Source organism: Colletes latitarsis, chromosome 3, assembly GCF_051014445.1.
Source record: "Colletes latitarsis isolate SP2378_abdomen chromosome 3, iyColLati1, whole genome shotgun sequence".
In the NCBI taxonomy this organism is placed as follows: Eukaryota; Metazoa; Arthropoda; class Insecta; order Hymenoptera; family Colletidae; genus Colletes; species Colletes latitarsis.
The window spans coordinates 38,224,708-38,247,407 of record NC_135136.1 but is presented as its reverse complement, the minus strand read 5'-3'; the positions used below and the strand labels follow the sequence as shown (position 1 = coordinate 38,247,407).

General features: G+C 43.9%; 2 protein-coding genes across 5 annotated transcripts in view; one reads left to right on the top strand and one right to left on the bottom strand.

Moving 5' to 3' along the window:
* The window catches only part of LOC143340460 (uncharacterized), a 641,167-nt gene extending 620,481 nt beyond the window's left edge, over window positions 1-20,686 (top strand). Inside the window, exon 6 of the transcript XR_013079445.1 lies at window positions 20,675-20,686. The gene's annotated coding sequence lies outside the window, so the exon portion shown is untranslated. The remainder of the gene's footprint in view (window positions 1-20,674) is intronic.
* The window catches only part of Olf413 (DBH like monooxygenase olf413), a 239,843-nt gene that overhangs the window by 37,211 nt on the left and 179,932 nt on the right, over window positions 1-22,700 (bottom strand). For all 4 annotated transcript variants that reach the window (XM_076762425.1, XM_076762424.1, XM_076762427.1 and 1 more), the window contains one exon: window positions 16,290-16,439. In XM_076762425.1, coding sequence (XP_076618540.1) covers window positions 16,290-16,439 — 150 coding nt within the window. The remainder of the gene's footprint in view (window positions 1-16,289; window positions 16,440-22,700) is intronic.

Below are 22,700 nucleotides of genomic sequence, written 5' to 3'. Positions count from 1 at the left end.
TTAAAGTTAAAAATCAAGTGTACATAGTATTATAGTCTTAATTCTATTTAGAGTTTATAATATCGGAAAGTAACGTTTCCATCGTTTCGATGAAAGTAAATATTAGTAATAAAAATGTACCTGAAAGCGAAGTTTTTGCAATCGTTAAATAACGGATTTAATATAACAGCGGAAACGTTTCCGCCTCTAAAGTCCCATTGAATGTTCAATGAAGTCCGCGGCACCTTCGTTGGCGTAAATATTAACGGTTGATCTCCGAAGTCCATTTTCTACCATCGTTCCCAAGGCGGCGATATTGGGTTTACAATTACAGTTTCCAGAAACATTGCAATATTCATCGTGTACCGTTAGCTGCAGGTCAAAGGCGTTACGTGGGCCAATTTTGATTTGGTCAGCGAGCAAGCTTCTCGCGTTAGAATTTCGGTTCACTAGTTCGCGCGTAATAATCAACAGAGGAATTACACAGAACCTATAATTCATCCAACGACGGACGCCCCGGAGAACCGATGCATTTAATTAATCCCAACGAAGACCGATGCAACCTAAAAAAAACCACTCTCGAAGATTGAATATTCCGTCACGCGTGAAAAAAACGTACGTCGCTAATTAACAATTAATCTTAAACAAGCACGTGGCACGTCGAGTCTCTGAAAACCGCTAGGGAACCATCCTATTATTTATTAATTAAAATTTACATAATCACGGGGCCAGCGATTTTCAGTAATTCATTGCGCTGATTAATTGTCCCTCGCTGGGAACACGGTTTCTAGGCTTCTATCGCGATCTGACAGGGGTTTTTTTTTGTCATTCCGGGGTCGTAAAACTTCGTAATGACGCAGATTTTCGCCGTAGACCCCGGTGATAGGGCCGTGGTCGCGTGTGTGGAACGTGTCGATCGCGGACACAGATTGAACGAGCAAGGCTGTTGCAATATGCAACTTGGCTTCTCAATTTCTTCGGCGCGCTTTCACGCATGGAATGGAATCCAATCGGTGGCCTACTTTTCCGTTCGATGCTCACCGTTACGACGTGATTTATATACCAAGAATCTCTATAATATCCGAACGTCAGGATCGCGCGACCCTCTTCTCACATATTTATTCCCGAGGAATTCGATCAGCTATGCGGGGGAGGAACCAACGCGTGAAATAATTCCCGGTCACTTTCGAAACGACGTTATTTTTTACATCACTCGTAATTTCTAATAAAAATCGCTACAAATTTACCGTGGTTCTCTACGAGAGAAAGAATAAACATTTATTTCTATCGTTTCAATCTTGTTGATACGAAATAATATGTCACAAACCCTCCGACGCGATTCTTCAGAAACGAGCAAGCTCTAGTAAAATTTGCTTTCATCGCGAAGGGTTCGCGAGAGGCAGAATAAATCGCGGATATATTTTTGGCCCGGGAAGATTCATAGAACGGAAATAAAAATCGAAAGGGGATTGGAAATTGTAGAAATTCGATTCAGGATCGAGCGTCTCTAGTAGGAATATCGAACGAATATCAGCGGGAGAGCCCGGAAATCCTTTGGAACAGACGGATATCGGTGTCGTTTCGAAGAGACAGAAATCGCCGCCGTGGAACGAAACGAAGAACACGCGCGTCCGTCCTTAACACCCCCGTGTGTCCCAGTTCGAGCGGGGGTTGATACGATATTCTCCGCGAAGGACGATATATTATGCGCGATAACCCGAGTGCGGAAACGGGAAAGAGTTGTTCACCCGTAACTTAGTTGAACTATCGCTGATTCCGAGATATTTGCTCGGGATTACCTCTTCGTTTAACTTCCGTGTGCTCGAGGGGTTGGTTCGCCGCGGTTGCACGTGTGCTGGAACAGAAGCCGTGGGAGGAAAGAGGAAAGAGGAACGAGAGATATCGTTGCGTCGAACGATAGTTGGAAAGACAGAGAGAGAGAGAGAGTTGGAGAGAAGCAAACGCCGTCGTTTCGATAGGATGTCGTCTTCTGGAGACGCTCGAACGAGTCGACCGGAGGCTCGGGCGAGAGGAAACAGACGAGGGAAGAAGTTCGACGGTGCTGGAAGACGAGAATTGGGAAGTAACGCGCGAAACTTCAACGAGAACTCTATCCGGTCTCTGCGGGTAAGCGCGGAGAACTACCGTTTTCACGGGCGAAAGGTTGCGCCGCGAGTATGGTAACTCTTCTGTCTATTCTACGGTCAGGCGTCCCTCCAGGGGCGGCTGCTACGCCACCAGATCTCCGCGATACCCGGTGAATTTACGATCATTAGAACCTGGCCGAATCTTGGAACCGAAGGAACGGAAAACACGGAAAGATGGTTGGCCCCGATTAACCAGGGGAGGACCCGGTACGGTTAGTTTTACGGTCCACGTATCGTTGTCGGAACGTCCAGCAATTTGTTCCCTCGACGCGACGATCGTCCGTGAAACGAGCCGAATGCCAGTGATTTCATCAACGCGCAAACTGTTTCGTCGCTTCGACGATCACAAGCACGACACGTTTTATTTCACTCAAGATTCGATGTTAAAAAATATCCTTTCGTACTAAAACGCTACGTGTCCACTTAGTCAAAAATATTAAGAAATATGGTACCCATTAGCTCTACTTCCTCCCAAAATTTGAATGAAATATATTCACTATTCAGGGGTTATAATCGTCTGAAAATTAAACCACTTTTATGGGGGTTTTCTCACTTTATGGGATTAAGGAACAACTTTTCGAATATTCTTGGAATTTCTACATATTCTTTACTAAAATACGCGTTGTTTGCTTTCCGAAAAATTAAAATCGTCCAATCCGTTCAGGAGTTACGATTTTTTAAACATACGCATGAAATTTCAGTGAAACATATCAATGTATGGTCAGACGTTAGATTTTCGGTAAGGAATTTTTTTTTCGAAAATGCGTAGGAATTCAGGGGTATCTCTATTGACCAAAAATGATTGTAATCGATCCCTGCAAATAAAAATAATTTTTTTATAACCATTCGAAAATTTTTAATTTTGTCGAAAAATTTCACACCTACTCGAATTTTTTTCTCGAAAATGGGTAGGATTTCGAGGGTATGTCTATTCACTAAAAATGATTGTAATTGACCCTTGCAACCGAAAATATTTTTTTTAGAACGATTTGAAAAATTTTTTTTTCGCCAAAAAATTTCAGCACCTACCCCCTGTCGATTTTTCTTAAAAATTCGTTTTCAGTTTTAGTAATTTTGTTGGACGCCCTACAGAAAAGTTGTCTAATACTTTTTTGTAGGTACCCATGAGCTCTACTTCAGAAAAAAATTCCATTGAAATATATTCACAATTGTAGGAGTTATGGCTGTTTGAAAGTTGGACCATTTTTATGGGGGTTTTCTCATTTGGGGGGGTCAAGGACCAACTTTTCGAATATTTTTGCGATTTGTACATATTCCCCACAAAAATACGCGTAGTTTGCTTTTTTAAACATTAAAATCGTCCAATCCGTTCAGGAGTTATGACGTTTTAAAGATTCGCATCAAATTTTGGGGTCACATTTCTGGTCTGAAATTATATTTTCGATAAGGAATTTTTTTCTCGAAAATGCGTAGGAATTCGGGGGTATGTCTATTGACCAAAAATGATTGTAATCGATCCCTGCAAATAAAAATAATTTTTTTATAACCATTCGAAAATTTTTAATTTTGTCGAAAAATTTCACACCTACTCGAATTTTTTTCTCGAAAATGGGTAGAATTTCGGGGGTATGTCTATTCACCAAAAATGATTGTAATCAACTCCCGCAATTAAAAATGATTTTTTAAAATAATTTATTAAACTAAAAATAATAGATCAAAGAACGTTTATTATTTCATCCAAAGTTGATAGAAACGTAACGAAAAAAAAATATTTCTATATTGAAACGTTAAAGAATATATATGAAAAGTGGTGAAAAATTTCATTAAATCCTTATGCCGCGAAATGTTATCAAACATCACCTCTCGTTTTATCATTTTAAACGAGTCTCCCCTTCAATTTCGACAAACTCGTGCAAAATAAAATTAGCATCGAGCAGAGCTTATCGAAATTAAGTTAAATTAAGTTGGCGTGTGAAATATTAAGCGTCTCGAATTCTCGAACGATAAAGAGTTAAATAACCGAGACCGCGGTACGAGGCGTTCCCGAGGCGTCGAGAAAATCCAATTGCATCGGCTTGTCGCGGGCATGACGCGTTCAGGAGCGTCAGTTAGGAAATTCAATTAAATTAAAAAGCACCTCGGCCATCTGGTTCGCGGGCAAGCGGGGGGCACCTCTCACGGGATGTACGTTACCTGACCAGAACTCAAACAACTGCTCCCACTTTCCCGATGACATGTGCTCGTTAAAAGAATGAAACTCCCCGCGATAGGGTACCACTTACGCGTCAGCTTTATCCGCGGCGATAGCGGTGCTCGCGTCGCGCTCACGTACGCCGTGAAATTAGAACCGTGCCATGGAACCACTCATAGTTTAAGGGGGTAAAGTAAACGGCAATCTTCGCCTGGCCCCCGGGCAGAACTCGCGTAAGCGACAAGTCATGCACCGCGATGACGCTCTCGAGGATCGCTACCTTCGAGATTAAATTAATGCATGCGCAAAACGATTGCAAAAATGCGTCTCGACAACCGGTTCCTCGTTAATGCGAGCCTCTTTTTCTTACCCGTGGAATCAAGGCTCTGACGGGGCACCTGATTGAACGAAATCGCTTCAAAAGTACCAACGATCTCGTTCTAGCTCGAGCGAGCACAGGTGATTTGAATTTCACGTTAAGCGATTTGCATAATTATTTTTACCCCCGGAAACGCACAAGCTGATTATCATAGCTGTTTGCAATTTTTTTAGCAGAGATGGATCGAGGCTTCCGAGGCTCCGAGCTGATCGTTAATAATTTTCTGAATGTCTTCAGCTGATAAATGATACGTTTATTTAAGTATTGATGAGAGTTCCACGATTGGTACGGAGAGCATGTGTCGCGAATTTGTGCTTAATTTTCCGAATCGCGTCGTTAATGCGTCTAAAAATGAAATATGGTGTTACGAAGTTAAGATGCTGGAAAGATCTGGAAGTTATATTCGTTACGGATGAAGCGTGCTATTTTGTAGGACCGTCTGCGGAGAATATTTAGAATCCATTCGACTAATTAACACGTTGACTGCCATGTCACCCAGATATGGTTGACACGTAAAATCCACAGGAGGTCGTGGTACCGGAATACGGGCTCGTATTTTATCGTGTCACGAATGATATTAGTCCCTATTCCTGTCAGAGCACGAGACTAATAAAACGATGATAATTATGGAAATGATAAACACGATTTATTAAAAGCGTTTCAACGCATTACTACTAATTTAAGAATAAATAGTTTACGGATACAGTAAGTATAGAAATTCGATTATAAACCTTATACGGATTCAGAACGAAGCCTCCATCGTTTGAAAATTAATGGGAACAAAAATTCGACGATGGATAATTAACACATACCTCGTGCACGTTATGGGAGAAAGAATTCGTCGGGTTCAAGATCATTCAGTAGAAAGTTTAAATTAACTCGCAATATCTGGTGGCTGTTAACCGCGCCAACTCCGATTCGAGGCACGGCCGCAGACATAATAGTTGCATTATCGCTGCCAACGGGTATTTCCTAGCTGGCATTTAGGGTCGAGATGATCGGACAGTTTAAACGTTCAGCCAACACTTAATCGATCGGCCTGCGGTAGTTATCAAAGCGATAGAAATGCGACCGGAGCCAAAATCGAACGCGAACTTTGTTCGACAGTTCGCGGGAACTTCGATGCCTGGACAGAAACGAAACGCAAAGATAATCTTCCGAGGAACGCTTTTATTTTACCTTATCTAATTGTCTTTCGATATAAAGCTGAAGGGGAGATTACGCGATTACAAATGAAGCTCCAGACGGAAAGTAAAATCGATATTTATGTAATTTAACGCGCGTTAGATTTAGAGTCTATGTAATTTCGCCTACCATCCAACGAAAGAAAATGATTCATCCGATAAGGAATACAGCCTGTCCGGGTCGAAAGAGAAAAGGGATGGAAAATTGCTTTCGTTACGTTCGATTATTTTTAGATCATAAATTATAATCGCATTCCGGGGCACGAACCTAGGTAAACCTCGTTACGAACTATAAACTTCCGTGTGTGACTTTGATGCAATGCCGTGATGTGTACGCCACAGCCCTGGCTACGAGCGAAATCGTTCGCCGGATCAGTTTTATTAATGGTGGCCAGCGATCGCGATCGGCAAGACTATGACAAACCCGTCAACTTTCGAAAGATTAATGTCGCCTGATCATTGCGTGAGACGTATATACGTGCACTGTTTTCTCCTTTTTCTTTTCGTCGTTCGCGCGGGAAACCAGGTCGCCGCCACGTTTTTGCATATAAAACCGCAATTAATGATAATGGAAATTGTTTCCTCGGGCAGAGCCATAACGCATAATCGTTATAAGCCCGGCTTAATCTGGCCATTCGGGTGTTTCAATAAAGAACATGCAGAGCCACGAGGGTCATTACGTCCGCATTCCGGGCGCAAATTCGTACATTCGAATGGGTTTCGTGCCGCGGCAAAGAAAATCCCGCGAAGGATCAAACGATTAGCCGGCCATTTCCGTGTCGATTATGCAAAACGCCCGCTACGGACGTGTGTTTTCGAAATAACGATCATTAAGTCCGTGTTTAACCGAAAGATACTGCCCCTTCGCGAGAAAGTAGTTTGCTTTGACGCGAAATTCTCGCTCGCTCTACCCCTTGTATTTCAAATTTCTTTAGTTTTTAAATTGCAACTCGACCAGGCGCTCGTACGAAGACTTTTAAAGACCTCTCCTTGCTCCGAACGCTCGACAAAGTCGTGTCACCTCCGTTGCATTATTTTCATCTTTCAGGTGTTAAAATATACACGTTTAAAATAACAATTGGAATTACAATTTGTTAGCTAAAGTCAACTGGAACTATTCTAAAGAAAGCATTTATTTTCCTTCTACGCTCTTAAAGCAATTATCAGTTCTGTTTCGAGGGACAAATTCACGGAGAAACGTCTCTTTTTAGCGTTCTAAACTGGAACAGCCCCGGGGGGGCAGTCCGGGTCAGTACTTAGTTAATTGTTTTCCTTTGCAAAACGAAATATAACTTTTTCTCAATGTGGTTCGATGGAATACTTTTTTCCTAAATAAAGTTTCGGTCATTCAACTTAAAATTGAGGTCCTGGTGCTGTGGACCGAAAATTACAGTTCCGTTACAATTTCATCCCCCTAGAATAATACTTCCTTTTCAGAATAAAACTTCCAAGAATCTTGAAGAAAATAAAAAGAAAAGAATTCGCGAAGAAATGCGTCTTTTGTAACGTTCTTAGAGCTCTTTAAGGGTCTGGAGTCATTAAGAAAATATAAACAAGAAAGTCGGTTTTTAATTGTGAATATTTTATATTCCGTTGTTGATTGCTGATCGAAATATAGATCGCGAAATGCGTATAGTCGAATCTAGCTAGAAAGTGGCTTAAAATTGCATGACCAGCTCTTTCTCCATCGAGCGTTCTTTCCGGCGCTTACAGCCGCCCCCTCTAAATACGATCGCTTCCGCTTTACATTAGCTTACTTTGTATGCAGCTAATTTACATGTCTAACGGCCACGATAAAATTGGTTAACGCTGTACCGAGCTTGTGAGCGAACGCCACCTAATTTAAGCTTCGGTGTAAGCAGTTAAGCTCCGTGGCCGATTTTGTAATATATGTTGGTACGATTTAATAGCGTCGAGCTTGTGTATAAACTAGTACGCGCGTCCCGCGATGCCACTGAAGCTTCGACGACATACTTTTAATCCAATTTTACAACTGATCGATTGTTATCGCGAGAATCACCCGTTGATCTCGCGGTTTCGATGAACTGCCTCCGCCGCGAACCGTAGAAACGCAGCAGAGACATTTATGCTTTTATCCACCGTCTAACCGAAAAAAGAAAACAGTAACGAATCGGAGTAAATTTTTAATTTCCACGAGTTACGAATATTCGTCGTTACGGTGTACGAACACGTACGGTCTGTTATATTTGTTTAAAAATCCACGTCCCGAATGTTTCTCTTTTCCTCCCGTTCGTATTTCGAATATATTTTGGTGCGTAATCTTTGTAATGTATCCGTCGAATATTGATCTACCGCAGTACGGGCTGTACGTACAAAGCTTTTCTCTCGATTCGTTCTTTTGAAAGTTAACGAGGTTTTCGCATCGCCCCACTTTCTTTTGTAAAACAAAATTAGCGTGGAACAGTAAAACGTACTTTCCGTCTCTTTCTCCCCGTCGACCGCGTATCTGCGTGTCGACGTTTGTGCATTATGTACGTTAATACCGTTCATCGAGTCGCCGAATGTCTCTGAACAAATCCTTTGTGACAATTTTATTATGTATTTGCAGCGGACGTTTTTTAAATTCGATGCGGAGAGCAGCGAGTCCTGTGACGATTAAAATCCGATAAAATAATCCGATAATTTAACAATGAAGGTGATGTGACACAGTTTATTTCATATTTATCTTATTAAAAATACGGAAATGGCAAGTACGAATATTTAATAAACCAATAAACCTTAATTTTTGAATGACCGTAGAATTTCTACCTGAGAGTCTTACACGAGCTTGCTCTTGCCATTCTTCAACCTCGGCCATGAATAAAATTGCGAATCGCCGTCACGTTTATGGAGACTAATATTTAGTGAAATTTGCACGCCGGGGACTGCGGGAAGAGATTTCGAGAAAAGTCGGATAAAAAATGATTCGTAACAGGGTTCCCTTCCGCGGCCGTTTTACTTTCATCGTTTCGCCGGAGAAAGAAGTTATGGCGTCGCAATGCTTATCCAATTTAGCCTAGAGCGTACCGTCGATAACTTTTACCTCGCGCAGGAAAGAAGCTTTCGTAAGGAAACCCCGTGGAAGTTTCTTCCAGCCCCGGCCATGGCCAGTAACGTGTCCAACAGCTTAATCTTCGACTAATCCCCGCTCCCTCGATGCGACGCCTGCGAGGAATTAGAGGTAATCCGAAACACGAGTTTAATGGCCAACTCCTCATACAATCACAAACTGAATGTTTACGGGTCGGCGAGGTAATACGTAAACAAATTTACAGCTTTCATCGGTGGTCCATTTGAGCTTCCCCGTAAACGCGTTGCAAATAAATCGTGGGAGTTCCCCAGAAGAGTCCCCAATTTCTTCCAACCCTTTCCAAGACATCGTGCGAAACAGATTTCATTAAATAATCGAAGCAAAATAGTTGGATGATTTAATTTCTCGGTTTCTCTCCGCCAATATCCACGATACCCCTTGTCCTCCGGAACGGCGTGGGCGTTCGATTCGACGCTAACGTCCCGAATATGGCCAGCATTACCGAGTCACGATCGTCTTCGAGGGAATTCGATTTCTAGATTGGAAACGTTCGAAGAGGCAGGGCCAATCTCGGTCGTTCGGGTTTTCGGAATCGCGCCATTTTCACGAACTTTCGCTCTCCCCCGGTCACGTGAACTTTATCGCGTCGTTCCGGGCGGACACCCAGGGACGAAAATGAGCGCGAAGCTGATTGGAAAGCACCGCGAGACCCGATTGATCGCGAAAGATCGCGATGCTTTCTGACCGGGCCCGAATTCTTCTAGGTAAATGTCAGTTCGCGAGTTTTTGGCCGATTGGAAAACTTGGGCGGCCTGGAGGGTGGGGTGGAAGTTCCTCGAACTGTCATTAGTCAGCGAAGCGCGGTTTCATTCAATCCCGACCGCCTGGCTCCCTTTAACAAACATGTTGACAACGGCCGGATTGCTCTTCGCGAAAACCGAGGGAGAACAGCCCCCGTAATTGGAAGTTACTTTCCCGTGACGCTCGTCTCTCTTTTCCGGGTTGCTCCTCGGGACGGAAACTTCAGAAACGGTTGCTTTTGTCGCGCGAACCGCTAGATCGATGTCTCTCTAACCTCCGGTAAAAGGATCGTTGATCGAGCGGAAAAAGGACCGGAGAATAAAAAAAAAAAAAGAAAAACAGCTTCGAGCAATCGGGGCGATCGGTCGAGACCGGTCTATCGATGTCTCGGAATTGTTTGCTTCCCACGCCCGGCGCGCGAGAGCTTTCGCGAATTAATATTCCTTTATGGGGGGGGAGGGGGGGTGTACACTTTTGAGAAAGCAATTATCGACGCTGTTCGAGAAAAAATTTTCATAAAGAAATGGCTCTTTTTAGCCGTCTAAAGTAGAACGGCCCGGGGGCTGTCTGGCACTTTAGACCGAAAATTGCGGTTTCGTCGGAACTTTCTTCCCGACGGGAGAATAATTGAGTCGAAATATGGTTCTTTTGCGCTTTTTTGCAGGCAGCGTGACTGCTTTCAAGAATTCGGAAATATTCGAGAATTAATAAAATTGCGCAGCTTCTAAAGGAGATATTCAATTTTGGTTATTATCACTTTGGTCTTTCTGATGTAAGATAAAATTATTGAAAGTGTAGTACCTCATGCTCTGGTACAGTGTGTATTCTACCAGTTTCAATAAACTTGACTGATGAATTTATAAGCTGAGAACGAACGGTCAACATTACAAGACGTGATTGGGGCATATTTAAATTTGCTGAAGTAGCATGCTTTAATTGTTTTAGGTTCCTTAACAATTTTACCTCATAAAATTCATTTCCATAGTACATATCTGCCAAGAATACTTCAGTACTGCTGATTAATACTATTCGTAGCATCTATGAACGTTAATGATTTGCTATAAGTCATCTGTCACGATCATCGTATACAAACGTTGAATTAGTAATTTTATGAAAATAAATGCAATGAATAAACATATATTTTTAAACGAAACAAACTTCTATTTAGGTTTCACTACTTTACCTACTTCCCAGTCTAGCTACTACAAATAGATTAAATTTATCAAAAATATTTCGAACGATATTTTGTACCTCGACGATTTAAATGAAAGAATGGCCTGACAAGTGTAAATTCTGAGACTAACAATAAAGAGGAGTCAACGTTAGCTCGTGGAGAAGAGAAAAGATCGCATCGATCTTGGTGAGCGTTCCTCGGCACGTAATAGCCTCGAAACAGCCGATTAACGCAACAATTTGCCGCAGCCAGTGTGACGTAGAAATCGAATTCCTGCCAATAATTGTCTCCAAACGTATGTAATCTGGTACTCGTAGCCCCGCGGAATCTCCTTCCACGTTGATTCGATTTCCCCGTCGCTCCGGATAGTAGCTTCCGGCGAAATCCCCCTGGCGCCCTCCACCGCGACGCTACGAGTGTACGGATCCACCCAATAAGATCGTCGTTGCACCTGGCGACCCTCCCGCTGTCCCCCCTGTCAGGGCCGTAACGTCTCCTCGTTGCTCCCAAAGGCATCGGTCAAATTCGATTTTCCTTTTACACCCGAACCGAACCATTCGGAATAGCGATCAGTTCTAGCGCCCAGGGAGGACCTTATTCAGGAAGTTCGCGTTGGCTACTATAGGGCTGGCCAGCCAGCCAGCCAGCCGACCGGGGAGCGAAGTGGTAAACTAGATACGGCTACAGATAGGAAGGGAATAGAAGCAGAACCGGGTCAGGCTAGCCAATCCCCCTCTGCAAGGCGCACCAATCTCCCTACTGGTAACGTTCGCGTGCACATCCTCCAACTCGTAACCGTCTCTCTCTCTCTCTTTCGTCCTTCTCTTCTGTTCCCTGTTTTTCCGCGTTTTCTCTCAATTTTTCCCCTCCCACCCGCTTTCGATATCCACGATTCACAGTTTCGCCCCGTCATCGCACTCCGGAGGATTCCGCGCCGAAAAAGGACCGCCAGCAAAGTGGTAGCTCTACCGGGTGACGTCGATTCCGGCTGCCAAGCTATTGCATAATGCTTCGCGGCGAAATCCTTGCTGGTACGAGGACCGCCTCAAAGGGGAATCCGTTGGTACGCGTCGACCAGGAACTTTTGCGGTTTCCACCGTCGACATCCGACACAAGAGAGTTCGCCGTCGGTGACTGACTTACAGGACCCCGTCGTCGCGTCGGGGAAATTTATCGGATGCGAGGGAACGAAACTGTTTGCTGCGAGGAAACGCGAAATTGGGCCGGACGTGCAACCCGCGACTTGTAGATCGTTCTTTGTCCCGGCACCGAGTCAACGTACAGTGGAGTATTCGAGCCAGAAAGCTGGTTAAAATACGATTTATTAAATCTTGAGTAAGATATAAAAAATTTCGTTGTCTGAGCTAATGGAATATCTGTACGAGATTGTATCAGAATTAAAAAAATTTTGACTTGTATATATTGTATATAGAATTATTCATTGTTAAATTTGTTGCATCGAAGTGGGCAAAATAGTTTTGGCCAGCTTTGCAACGGAGAGTGATTTGTTGAGCTTACGGTGGAGAACGTAAAATTAAAGTTGAAAGGACAGCGCCATTTTTGTGTTCGCTGCCAGGCTTTTAAGAAAAATAAGGTTAAATACCTTGGCTCTAACATAGACAAAAGGGTTAATCTGTAAATCTTCGGTGAAAATAAAGACAAATGGCCACCAGCCAATCGAAACTTTCTTACGAGACTCTGAAGAACGTTCTAAATTGATCGATACGCAAGAAATTAATATAAAGATCGCAAAGATCCGAATGTGACAAATTATACAGAAACGCCAAGCTTCGTAACCGACTTTAGGGGATGAAAATACCCTAGTAGGAGACACCTTTGGGAAGTTCGTTTGCGCGTTAGAGCTAACGAAATAATCATTATTTAGTCAGCGCTACTCCGTCGACGCGATTTACATAAGGCGTGGGGGGAAGCCTAATTACGAAAAAATACATATTTCGCGAAATATCACGCGTTTCCTCTGGTGCCCGCCTAGTCGTTAATGAACTAATTACGAGCACACGAGACGCCACGCTCTGTGAATACGACCTCAGGACCGTTTCTGCGCCGTACGTCATCCGCGGGCGTAGTCAGGCTTAATTTCACGTACCGTTGATGAGACTGTCTGCGTACCGAGGCCAAAGGAGGGGCAGTCGCGCAATATTAATATGCAATCGAAGCCCTCTTCCACATAAGCCGGTTATGACGGGGCGTATCGCTTAATTTGATGTTCATTCGATTAATCCAGCGCGGTTGTCGGTAGAAATAACAATGGTTCGAGGGCCCGTGGCGGGACCGCTATTGGCAATTTCCAGCGACGCTCGATATCGAGGACGCCGTCGCGTTTACGTACACCGTGTATCCGTAATTTGACAAGGAACGACTGCTTTTCACATTCTTATCCGTCTTCCCCCCTTCAGTCTGCCTATTTAGTTCGCTCGTCTCGTATCGAATAAAACGTCGATTTCTTGTCATATTGTCGTGCACGTCGCGGTTCCCACCTTAGGCACCAGGAAAGTACTTTGGACTTCCGCGAGCGTCGTTTAATTACGGTTACCTCGAATCTCAACAGGTTACACCACAAGTACACGGAGGAAATATTCACCCAATCGACGCGACAAAAGAACGTTGGAAGAGACATTTTCTCAAATTTCGAACCAGCCAAGAAAATGTCAAAAGAAGCTTGTTATATACGCGCGCAGAAGATAGGGAAACGGTGGATGGAATCTTCTATCGAAGGCAACATGCAGAAAATACTGCTTGTTGCTGGGAAAGAGAAATCTCAATCTTTGCATTGGATGTCAAAAGAGCTTCTCTTCGAGCGTGTCGAATAACGAATAAGAGAATCCATGCATCGACAAACAAGACATAAAAGACGGAATGTATAAATATAATAGAAAACCAACGTATTTCTTCGTCGAATGATATTTTTATAACAGGTATACCAGTGGATCGTCGACCGGAAGAGAGAGACCCAACTTCGAAACTGACTTCCCCCGGAAAAAATTTAATTCCACGTTCTGGGTTCGTTTTTTCGCGGAGACCTGGATCCCCGCTGCGAGACTCGCGAAACAAGTTTCTAAAGCGAGCGTGATTTTCTTTTGAAAGGAAGACCCGGCCATACGTTGCGTCCCTGATCGCCGATAACCCTGTTACGAACGTACGTTGTACCGAGTTCGCAGGGCCCATTTAAAGTATCACGGTCCTGGTACGGATACGGAGCGGTACCTTTTCGCAGGGCATAACGCCGGGTTAGGGTTGTCCTGGTTGGCGAACGTGACGCGTAAAAATATCATGTAGGGTACCGATACATCACGCGATCAGATAAAGGAAAGGGGAGCTGACTTCGTCGTTTGTCGTCCCGATAGAATCTCGGCCCGCGGTGGCTCGCTTTATTTTTGCACCCAACTATTTTGATGACTCAACTGCTAGACTGCTCCTTGGACTCGCGCGGGACCTCTGGCTCTCCCGTAACGGATTCTCGAGAGATCGAGATCACGAGGTAGCCCTCTAACCGTTTTTCTAAAACGCGGTTAGCGGCTACGTGAAGAAGATCGGTCGACGCGACAACGCGATTCTGAAATCTTCATCTGAATAATTTAGACCGCCACGGAAATTAATGGGCCGCCCCGTCTGCACAGAGACTTGAAATTCTACTCGTTCGACATCACCGAGTGTACTCTGGAACCTCCATTATCTGAGAGACACGACTAATCGATGAAGGGGAAATAACCCTTTCCAAAAATTCAGATCGTTAAATCCAGTGTAGATTAGGATGATAGGATCTTTAAGCATAAATCTAATTTTGAGATAGCTCGGAAGGAAAACAGGTCAACGTAAGGGTCATTCATTTTTATTTTCCAATGTACTGTGCCACTTTGAAATTCTTGTACCGATCAATGCAATAATTGAATAATTAAATCCAATGATCGTAGCTTCCCCGATGGCAGGCAATTTTTATTCCTGAATATATTAACCGTCGTTATACAGCTTTGATGTCATTACTATTCGTAGCCAATTCTTGCAATAATTAATCTAATAAATATATAATTAATACCGATAGTATTAATCTGTAATGTCGAGCATAGAAGCTTTTCCAATTTCATGCAATTCATACTCCATGTATTAATTACCATTATATCACTTTGATATCGTTATTATTAATCCAGATTCCCTATAGACTCTGAATAATAAAAGAACTAGAATGGCAGAGTGCTTGAACAATCGGACAACGAAGGTTCTATCGTGTAGCTTTTTCAGCAAACATCGATAAACATTAACTATTCCCTGTTGTAATTATTTTATTGACAAAGCAATCCTATTTCAGCATCTTCGCGTGAAAATTCCACGCGTCAGTGTACCAACGTCTGTCTTCAACTTCGCATTCGCTGGCCAATATTTGCACTGCACGCGCCAATTATTTACGCGTACACAGAACGCGAACAAACATCGTTCGTCTAGCGCGACGCGTCAACTAGCTTCATGATTGCACCAGAGTTGGCGAAATTTTATTCACTCGTTCAGGGAACAATAACAATAAATTTATTACACGTTCTATTCACGGTAACAAAATTCATTCTGAGGAAAGAAAACTTTAATTGCCATTTCTAAGATTCTGTTCTCTATAGTTGCAATTCCTCCGGCGATTAAATGCCTGGTAAATCCTTGTCAATTAATATTTAGCCATTAACGGGGCAATTTTTCAGACACGGTGACCTCGACTGCCATAAATCGTAGGCTGGAACGGTTCGAGCAAATCGTAACACGAAACGAAATAGTCTTTTCTACGAGCGAACGACTCTGCGTCGTGCGATCTACTTTTGAGTTAATTACTGGCAAAATAAAGAACTGGGTCGACATCCTGGGGAAAGAAAGGCTGCAAGGCGTTAACGAGCCTCTGAATTAGAGCTATTAAAATGTTCACACCGACGAGCCCTACGTATCGTCCTGCGACTCTGTTAAACCGTGACTCGATCCGATTGGCCGACCGTGAAACACGTTCAGGAATACCTGTCACTTTCGTTGGCGCGATCGAAGCGTGACCCGAATTTACAACGCGCAATGCCGATCAATTAAAGTTAATTGCGACGTGTAATGAATTTCATTTGTGCTCCGTCGATTCTGCGTAGCTACGAGAGACAGATCCTACGTTACCCTAATTTTCCGCTGATCGTTCGCGCGATGCAATACTTGCAATAAATCGAGAATACGCGCCCCAGCATTCGCGAGTAATTAATATGTGCTTACTAAAATGGACATTTCTACAGATTTGTTTGCAGTTATTCGAAAGAAATTTCATTAAAACGAAAAATTCATTCTCTGTAGGCCTGTGATTGTTGTGTTCAATTTTCTAAAAGAGTGGTATCACACGGTCGGTCGATTTCGAACGATTCTTGGAGGGAAATTATCTTCTACACCGGAATCCGTATAAATCAAACCACCTACCGTGATCTTGAGGTCCCGCAGGTCACACGTATCGTATTGCCTGCTGAAACGAAGAACCGTGTGCGTCTTGTTCTCGTAACCCAGTTGCAGATAATAGTCTTGGCTCGAGTCCATTTGGGGATCCCCGCTGGCGTTCTTCACGTGGCGATCCTGAAAAGAGCAATAACTTTGCATTAAACTCTGCGCCAATCGACCAGTAAAAACATTAGGATAACGTACGATACCGCCGAACCGTTTCGTTTTAGAATCCTATGCGCGCTTGGGTGAAACCGAGATACCTTGGATCGCGAACTTTTGCACTAGGTATTTCGAGTTTCCTCAAACCTCCCATCGAATACGTTATTGGGAATCGTTTGGCTTTCAGTTGCAATGCTTGCAGTAATCTGTATAGAAATTGTATAAAGGAGGTAGAGTACCGTAAATCGGTAGCTTGGATCCGATCTAAAGCGGTACGTCCCTATCTAAGTAATTAATGGAGATTTCGACTTGCAACCTTGGTACAGTAGGGGGAGTTCTCCTATATTTTATACCTTCTACACTGTTTTATTTATAATTTAACAATACTAGAAATCAATATGAAGCAACAAAACAAATAATATTATAATAGTTAACTGAAACTTTGGTTAAACTTTTGTATAGAATTTGAAGAGATTAGATGTCTAGTACCGGACATAGCATTAGTTCAGAACGTAACTCGAAACAGTTTTATAATTTGTAGGATACAGTAGCTTCTAATTAGACGTAACAATCAACTGACTTTTTTAACTGTGTACACGCGAAACTTGATCATTGTTTATTCTATCCCTACTATTGTTTCACACTTTAAAGATATCGCTACAGTTTTAGGGGAACTCCCCTTAATATTTCGTAAAATTACCTTCTGCAAAAGGTGTAGATTATCGAAAGATCACGGTGATGGTGTAACGAACTGTACGAGTTTGCTTTTTGTTCCCGAGGGCCGAACGAACGATTAACGCTGATTCATATTGCCGTGAAATTGAAAAGATGCATGAAAAATTTACCGTAACGAACCCCCTGTTAATCAGTCCATGTGGACCGCTTCGCATTAATACAGCTAAATAACTTTGCGCAATTTGCAATAACGTATACAAAATAATGTGCTCGTTTCTCCTGAGAGAATCAGGGTTTCACACAGCGTGGTTCGGATTCCCCAAACGAGAATGGCGACGAGGTCTACGAGATTCGCGGCGGGGAGAAACTATTCATCGCGTCGCCTTTTTTCTCGGTCCCGGCGCGTTTCGGGGGCGACACACCTAGTCCCAGACACCAGAGCCAAGGAGAATCAGCGAGTTAGTTAACCCGTAGGCGGCGTTCGAATCTCCGTAGGCTCGAAGACAAGTTTTTCTGCGGAATTCCTGGTCGCCGCCTCAATATAATTATCCGCGGTTCGCCGTCGGCTGGACGCGCAATGCCGACGACGCCTTCCAACGCCATTGTTCCCTCGTGAACGAGTCCAGGGGCCCCCGGTTTTTTCTCGGCTTTTCGGCGAGCTTTATTAGAATTTAATTTACCTCCGAGCGACGGACAGGCCGGACCGCGAACGCGCGCCGTGAGCCCCGACGAGTCACGCGCGTTATACTTCTGGGCTCCTTTTGTCTCGGCATTCTTCGGTCCCGCCATTCGTCTCACCTGCGGAGTCCCCGTGCACACGTACGGGGCCCCAGCGTATGCGAAACTGCTGCAGCCCGACCGACACGGAGGAAGAAAAGAACGCCCGGAATATCCATTTATGTTAGCCCCGGCGCGTGAAAGGCTCGAACGAGCCCGCCGCGCCCGGGAACGGCCTGATTGGATATAAAATATAAAGTGTTCCGAATAAAAACTCGCGCTGGAACGAGGGGCCCGGTGCGGCAAAAACGCACGACTCTTTGCGCGATTGAAAAAACCACGGGCGCAGGTGTAGGAACGCGCCAAGGTAACGATATTGTCAAAGTTGCAGGCTCCTCGTGACCGAACTCCCGAAACGCGAAATTTGGACATTTTACCATTTATTGTACGCTGAAACGTTCGTAGATATCGAAGCAATCGTATACGATTTGGCGCGTTTGTTCATGACTTGCTGTTTCTATTTATGCTAATGGGCCGACTCGAAACAGATTAACAACGCGTATTAAAAATCATGAAACTTTAAACGAGCATAGTTCCGAAACTACTAGTGTTTTATTAATTATTGAGGCATTGTTAGAAGCGGCAAAGCTTACCCTTTAAAATGGCTTTTGAATTTTGTCGATCGGACTTTCCGTTTTCGAGATATTGTAATTTATGTAAAAGATAATTTTTTTAATTCGACTACGATCTCGCTCGGCGCCTTAGAAAGGCATATTAACGCGTATTAAAAATTATAAAACTTTAGACGCGTGCAGTTCCGAAACTACTAGTGTTTTATTAATAATTAAACCACCGTTAGTGGCGGCAAGGCCTCCCCTTTAAAATGATTTTTGGTTTTTGTCGATCCGACTTTCCGTTTTCGAGATATCATCGTGTAAAGACAATCGCAATTTTTAAAATTCCGCTACGTCTGACTCTCCGCCTTACGAAAGCCTATTAACGCGTATTAAAAATACTAAAAACTTTAGACGCGTGCAGTTCCGAAACTATTAGGATTTTATTAATAATTGAGATATCGTTAGAAGCGGTGAACCTTCCTCTTTAAAATGGCTTTTGAATTTTGTCGATCCGACTTTCCGTTTCGGAGATATCATCGTGTAAAGACAATCGCAATTTTTAAAATTCCGCTACGTCTGACTCTCCGCCTTACGAAAGCCTATTAACGCGTATTAAAAATACTAAAAACTTTAGACGCGTGCAGTTCCGAAACTACCAGTGTTTTATTAATAATTGAGATATCGTTAGAAGCGGTGAACCTTCCTCTTTAAAATGGCTTTTGAATTTTGTCGATCGGACTTTCCGTTTTCGAGATATCGTAATTTATGTAAAAGGTAATTTTTCTTAATTCGACTATCGCTGTCTCCGTCTGACGCGTCGCGCTGGACCTCTTTGTTTCGTACGTGACTCGTGATCGAGTGACCTAGAGCCGGCCGTAGTATTTCCAAGAATTTACTACGCACTGTTTACTATCTACGCGCGCGGGGGATGAATGGACTCGCGCGAGCGCAACAAAACCGTAAACAAACCCTATTTCCGTAACTAGCCACCGCATCGACTTGAAACTAAAATCGCTATATCTCCGGAACTAATAAAGCTATCGACTCTCACAAACGCTCATTTTAAAGGGCATTTCATCCTCTATCTAATGAATACACCAACTATTAAATTTTACGCTGTCTTCTATATTTATTTTCACATTTACTTTGACCCTATGCACCCAATGAAGTTTCGCCAATTCCTATCGATTATACGACTGGTGTGCGATAAAACTGGAAGTGGTGTTACTGCGCAAGGAGCCAATTTTTAAATTATTTAATAAATATCATCACTTTCCTCGTTAAACTACGCGGATTATTCCGACGGATGCAGATTTTTCTTAACAATCCCGTTCCTTGTCGTTGCTTTTGTCGCATTAGACGTCTGCAATGGACACGAGAAACTGCTTGGAAATGTAACGCAGTGAATCTGGGAGAAAATTCGAATTCCTCGACGGAAACTAGAACCATTCTTTCGCTTTGAGAGCGCGACGATCGAGCTTTGAGCCGGCAGTCGCCGTCGATATTGCTTCCGCGTTTAGCGTTTCGATAAAGGCTTCCCGGGGAAAAGAGAGCCCCGTGCACGCTGATACCTAACAACTGCGTCCTTTTATCTCAGCGGCCAGGGAATCCGCGTCACTGAAAATAAGATGCCACGGATCGAAAGTGGGTAAACTGCGACGATACTCTTTATTGCCGGATGAGCACTGTTTTAATTGCGACCGACGAAACGCTTAGTCAAGGAAATTAAATTCTTTAAGCATACTTGGAAATTGCTAGGATAAATTAGAAGACTTTGCTTCTACCTTGTCGATGCCTCTCCTATACGAGTTCTTACGATCAATATTATGCTTGCAAATATTTTTAATTAACGCTGCAAGTCGTTACCACTGTTAATATTTCCAAATGAATAAATATTTCTCTTCGTTCCTGTTGATAGTATCAAAAAAACCCGCGCGTGTGGTCTCCGTGAGACTCTGCCTCGGCGTGCCAGGCGTTAATCGCACCTGAAGATCGAAGTTTGCGATCAGCCATGGTGCACGGGACCTTGAAGGCCCGACGGAGGCTAAACTTCGCGGCCGACGAGTGCCTGGGAAACCACGGTCGCTCGTAAAAAGAAGAGGCATCGGTACGTAGCGCGGGGCGACCGAGTAATAAATAATTTTCAACGCCGTCTCGCGCAACTTCTTCAATTTCCGCCGCCACGTCGGAAGCGGGGAGCATACTTTTTCCACCCTCTCGAGCCGCCAGCAGCAGCAGACGCGCGACCGATCGAAAAGTCGGACTTCCGCGTCGCTCTTGCTTCCACCTTTCCCAGCTGGGGCTGTCTACCACTGGGGAACGTGCTCGCGAACGGTCTCGTTCCACCCCCGTTCGTCATCAATTCCGTGTACGCGAGACACGGTCCGAGCGTAGTTTGCACGGGACCATTTCTCGTGGTACTAGTTCCTCGACGGGTCATGACGTTGTCCTCGAAAGAGGAAATCGCATCGAGTCACGTGCAGGATACGCAAAGTGTCTCTGAATAATCAAACTGTGACGGTTCACACTCCTGAAGTCGATGTTAAAATAAATGCACGCAAATGTCGCTCGAGACAGAACCATTCTGATTGTATTCCCAATCTATGTATTCTGTTTACTTGATTTGCTAATTTAAATATAGTATCATCATTTATAGCTCACAGACCCTATCGCAATTGCGCATCTTGAAGGTTCGTGGTGTCGAGAGGGCTAGTAATTCTGGGTCTAAATCACTTGGTGGTGCAACGCCCGGAGGGTGGATATAATATAACTCGCTGATCTTCGGATCAGGTGGTTATAGCCTCAAATAGCTCAGACACGCGTTGACACGCGAAGCAACGCTTATCCTGTCGGTGAATACGAGCCCTCGAGGTCTTGGATCCTTTTTTACAAGTACCATTTTACATCCTATTCTTTTTTCATATAACCAGCAGACTCTATTAGAGGTGGAACGGCAGAAAGATGAGAACCGTTCGCGGATGAACGAGCGTTCCGTTTCCGTGTTCGCGTGCAATTATCTTCTGTCGTTGGTTGTTTACCAGCGTCCACGTACGCGCGTTTGATGCCGCGGAATACCGCGTATCGCCGCGGAAGAATGGCGAACGCGTCCCGCAATTATACGAATTAGGTCCGCCGCTATTCACCGGTCGACAATACCTTCTCGGCACGCGAGTTTTGTCGAAAACGGGGGCGCGCGTCCTGCACACGCGGGGGCGGAGCGCCGCGTTTAACTGCTCTGATTTAAACGAGACGCGAGTTTCGGCTTCCGTTTCGATTCACTGGCCTTTCGAACGGACGGATGCTCTTTCGGGACCGTATTATCGAATTTGTCGACGCTCGTCACCGGGGCTCGCGGATCGTTACAACTGGCCCTCGTCGCGATAAAACGTTTTTCCCCGTTTTACGTCCCCTTCCGCCAAGTGGTCGCGTTTGCTCGGAGATTAGGCGAGAATCGCTCGCGGGATAAATAGTTAATCGAGTTATTCGTTAATTGTAACCAACATGCTTCGTTTAAAATTATACTAGCCCATACATGAGTCGAAGAAACTATTTTGCAAAATTATTAGATCTATGAAATAGATTGTTTTGATCCAAGTGACAGAAACGAAGCGTTCGACACATTTCTAAAATTATTCTGCAAGCATATGGACATAATGTAAATTTTACGGATGCGTGCAAAATAGAAATGCTATACTGTCATAATAGTATGATCCAGAAAAATTCTTATGTCCATTACGAGTCACAGACACGACGATCTTTCCTAGAATAATTTATACAACCATCGTCGATACGAATACAGTAGAACTCTGTATCAACGTGGAAAAGTAAGCGTTCTATTATTCGAAAATTCACCTAACCGACCAGTCGCGTCGTCCCATGGGGCGAATAATGGAGTTCCACTGTGTTCGAACGATAATTGTGGCGTACGTGGAGTTATTGTGTGCAACTTGTCGTGCAACGCTGTTATTTTGAATCGAGACACGACGGCTGACGCTCCGCGTACGACTCCGTTCGAACAATAAATTATTGCGTCGATGGCTCTTACGTGGCCCCTGTCGGACACGATTTTATTTCGCTCGCTCGCGTCATCCGCCAAGTCGTTTCTACTCTTGCGACCGATGCACGACTCGCGGGGACAATGGCGACTGTCGAACCGTGGTATCGTCCCTTAATTGGCATAATTTCCCCGCTGCACAGAGCGGCGCGTAACGCGATTGCGGTATTC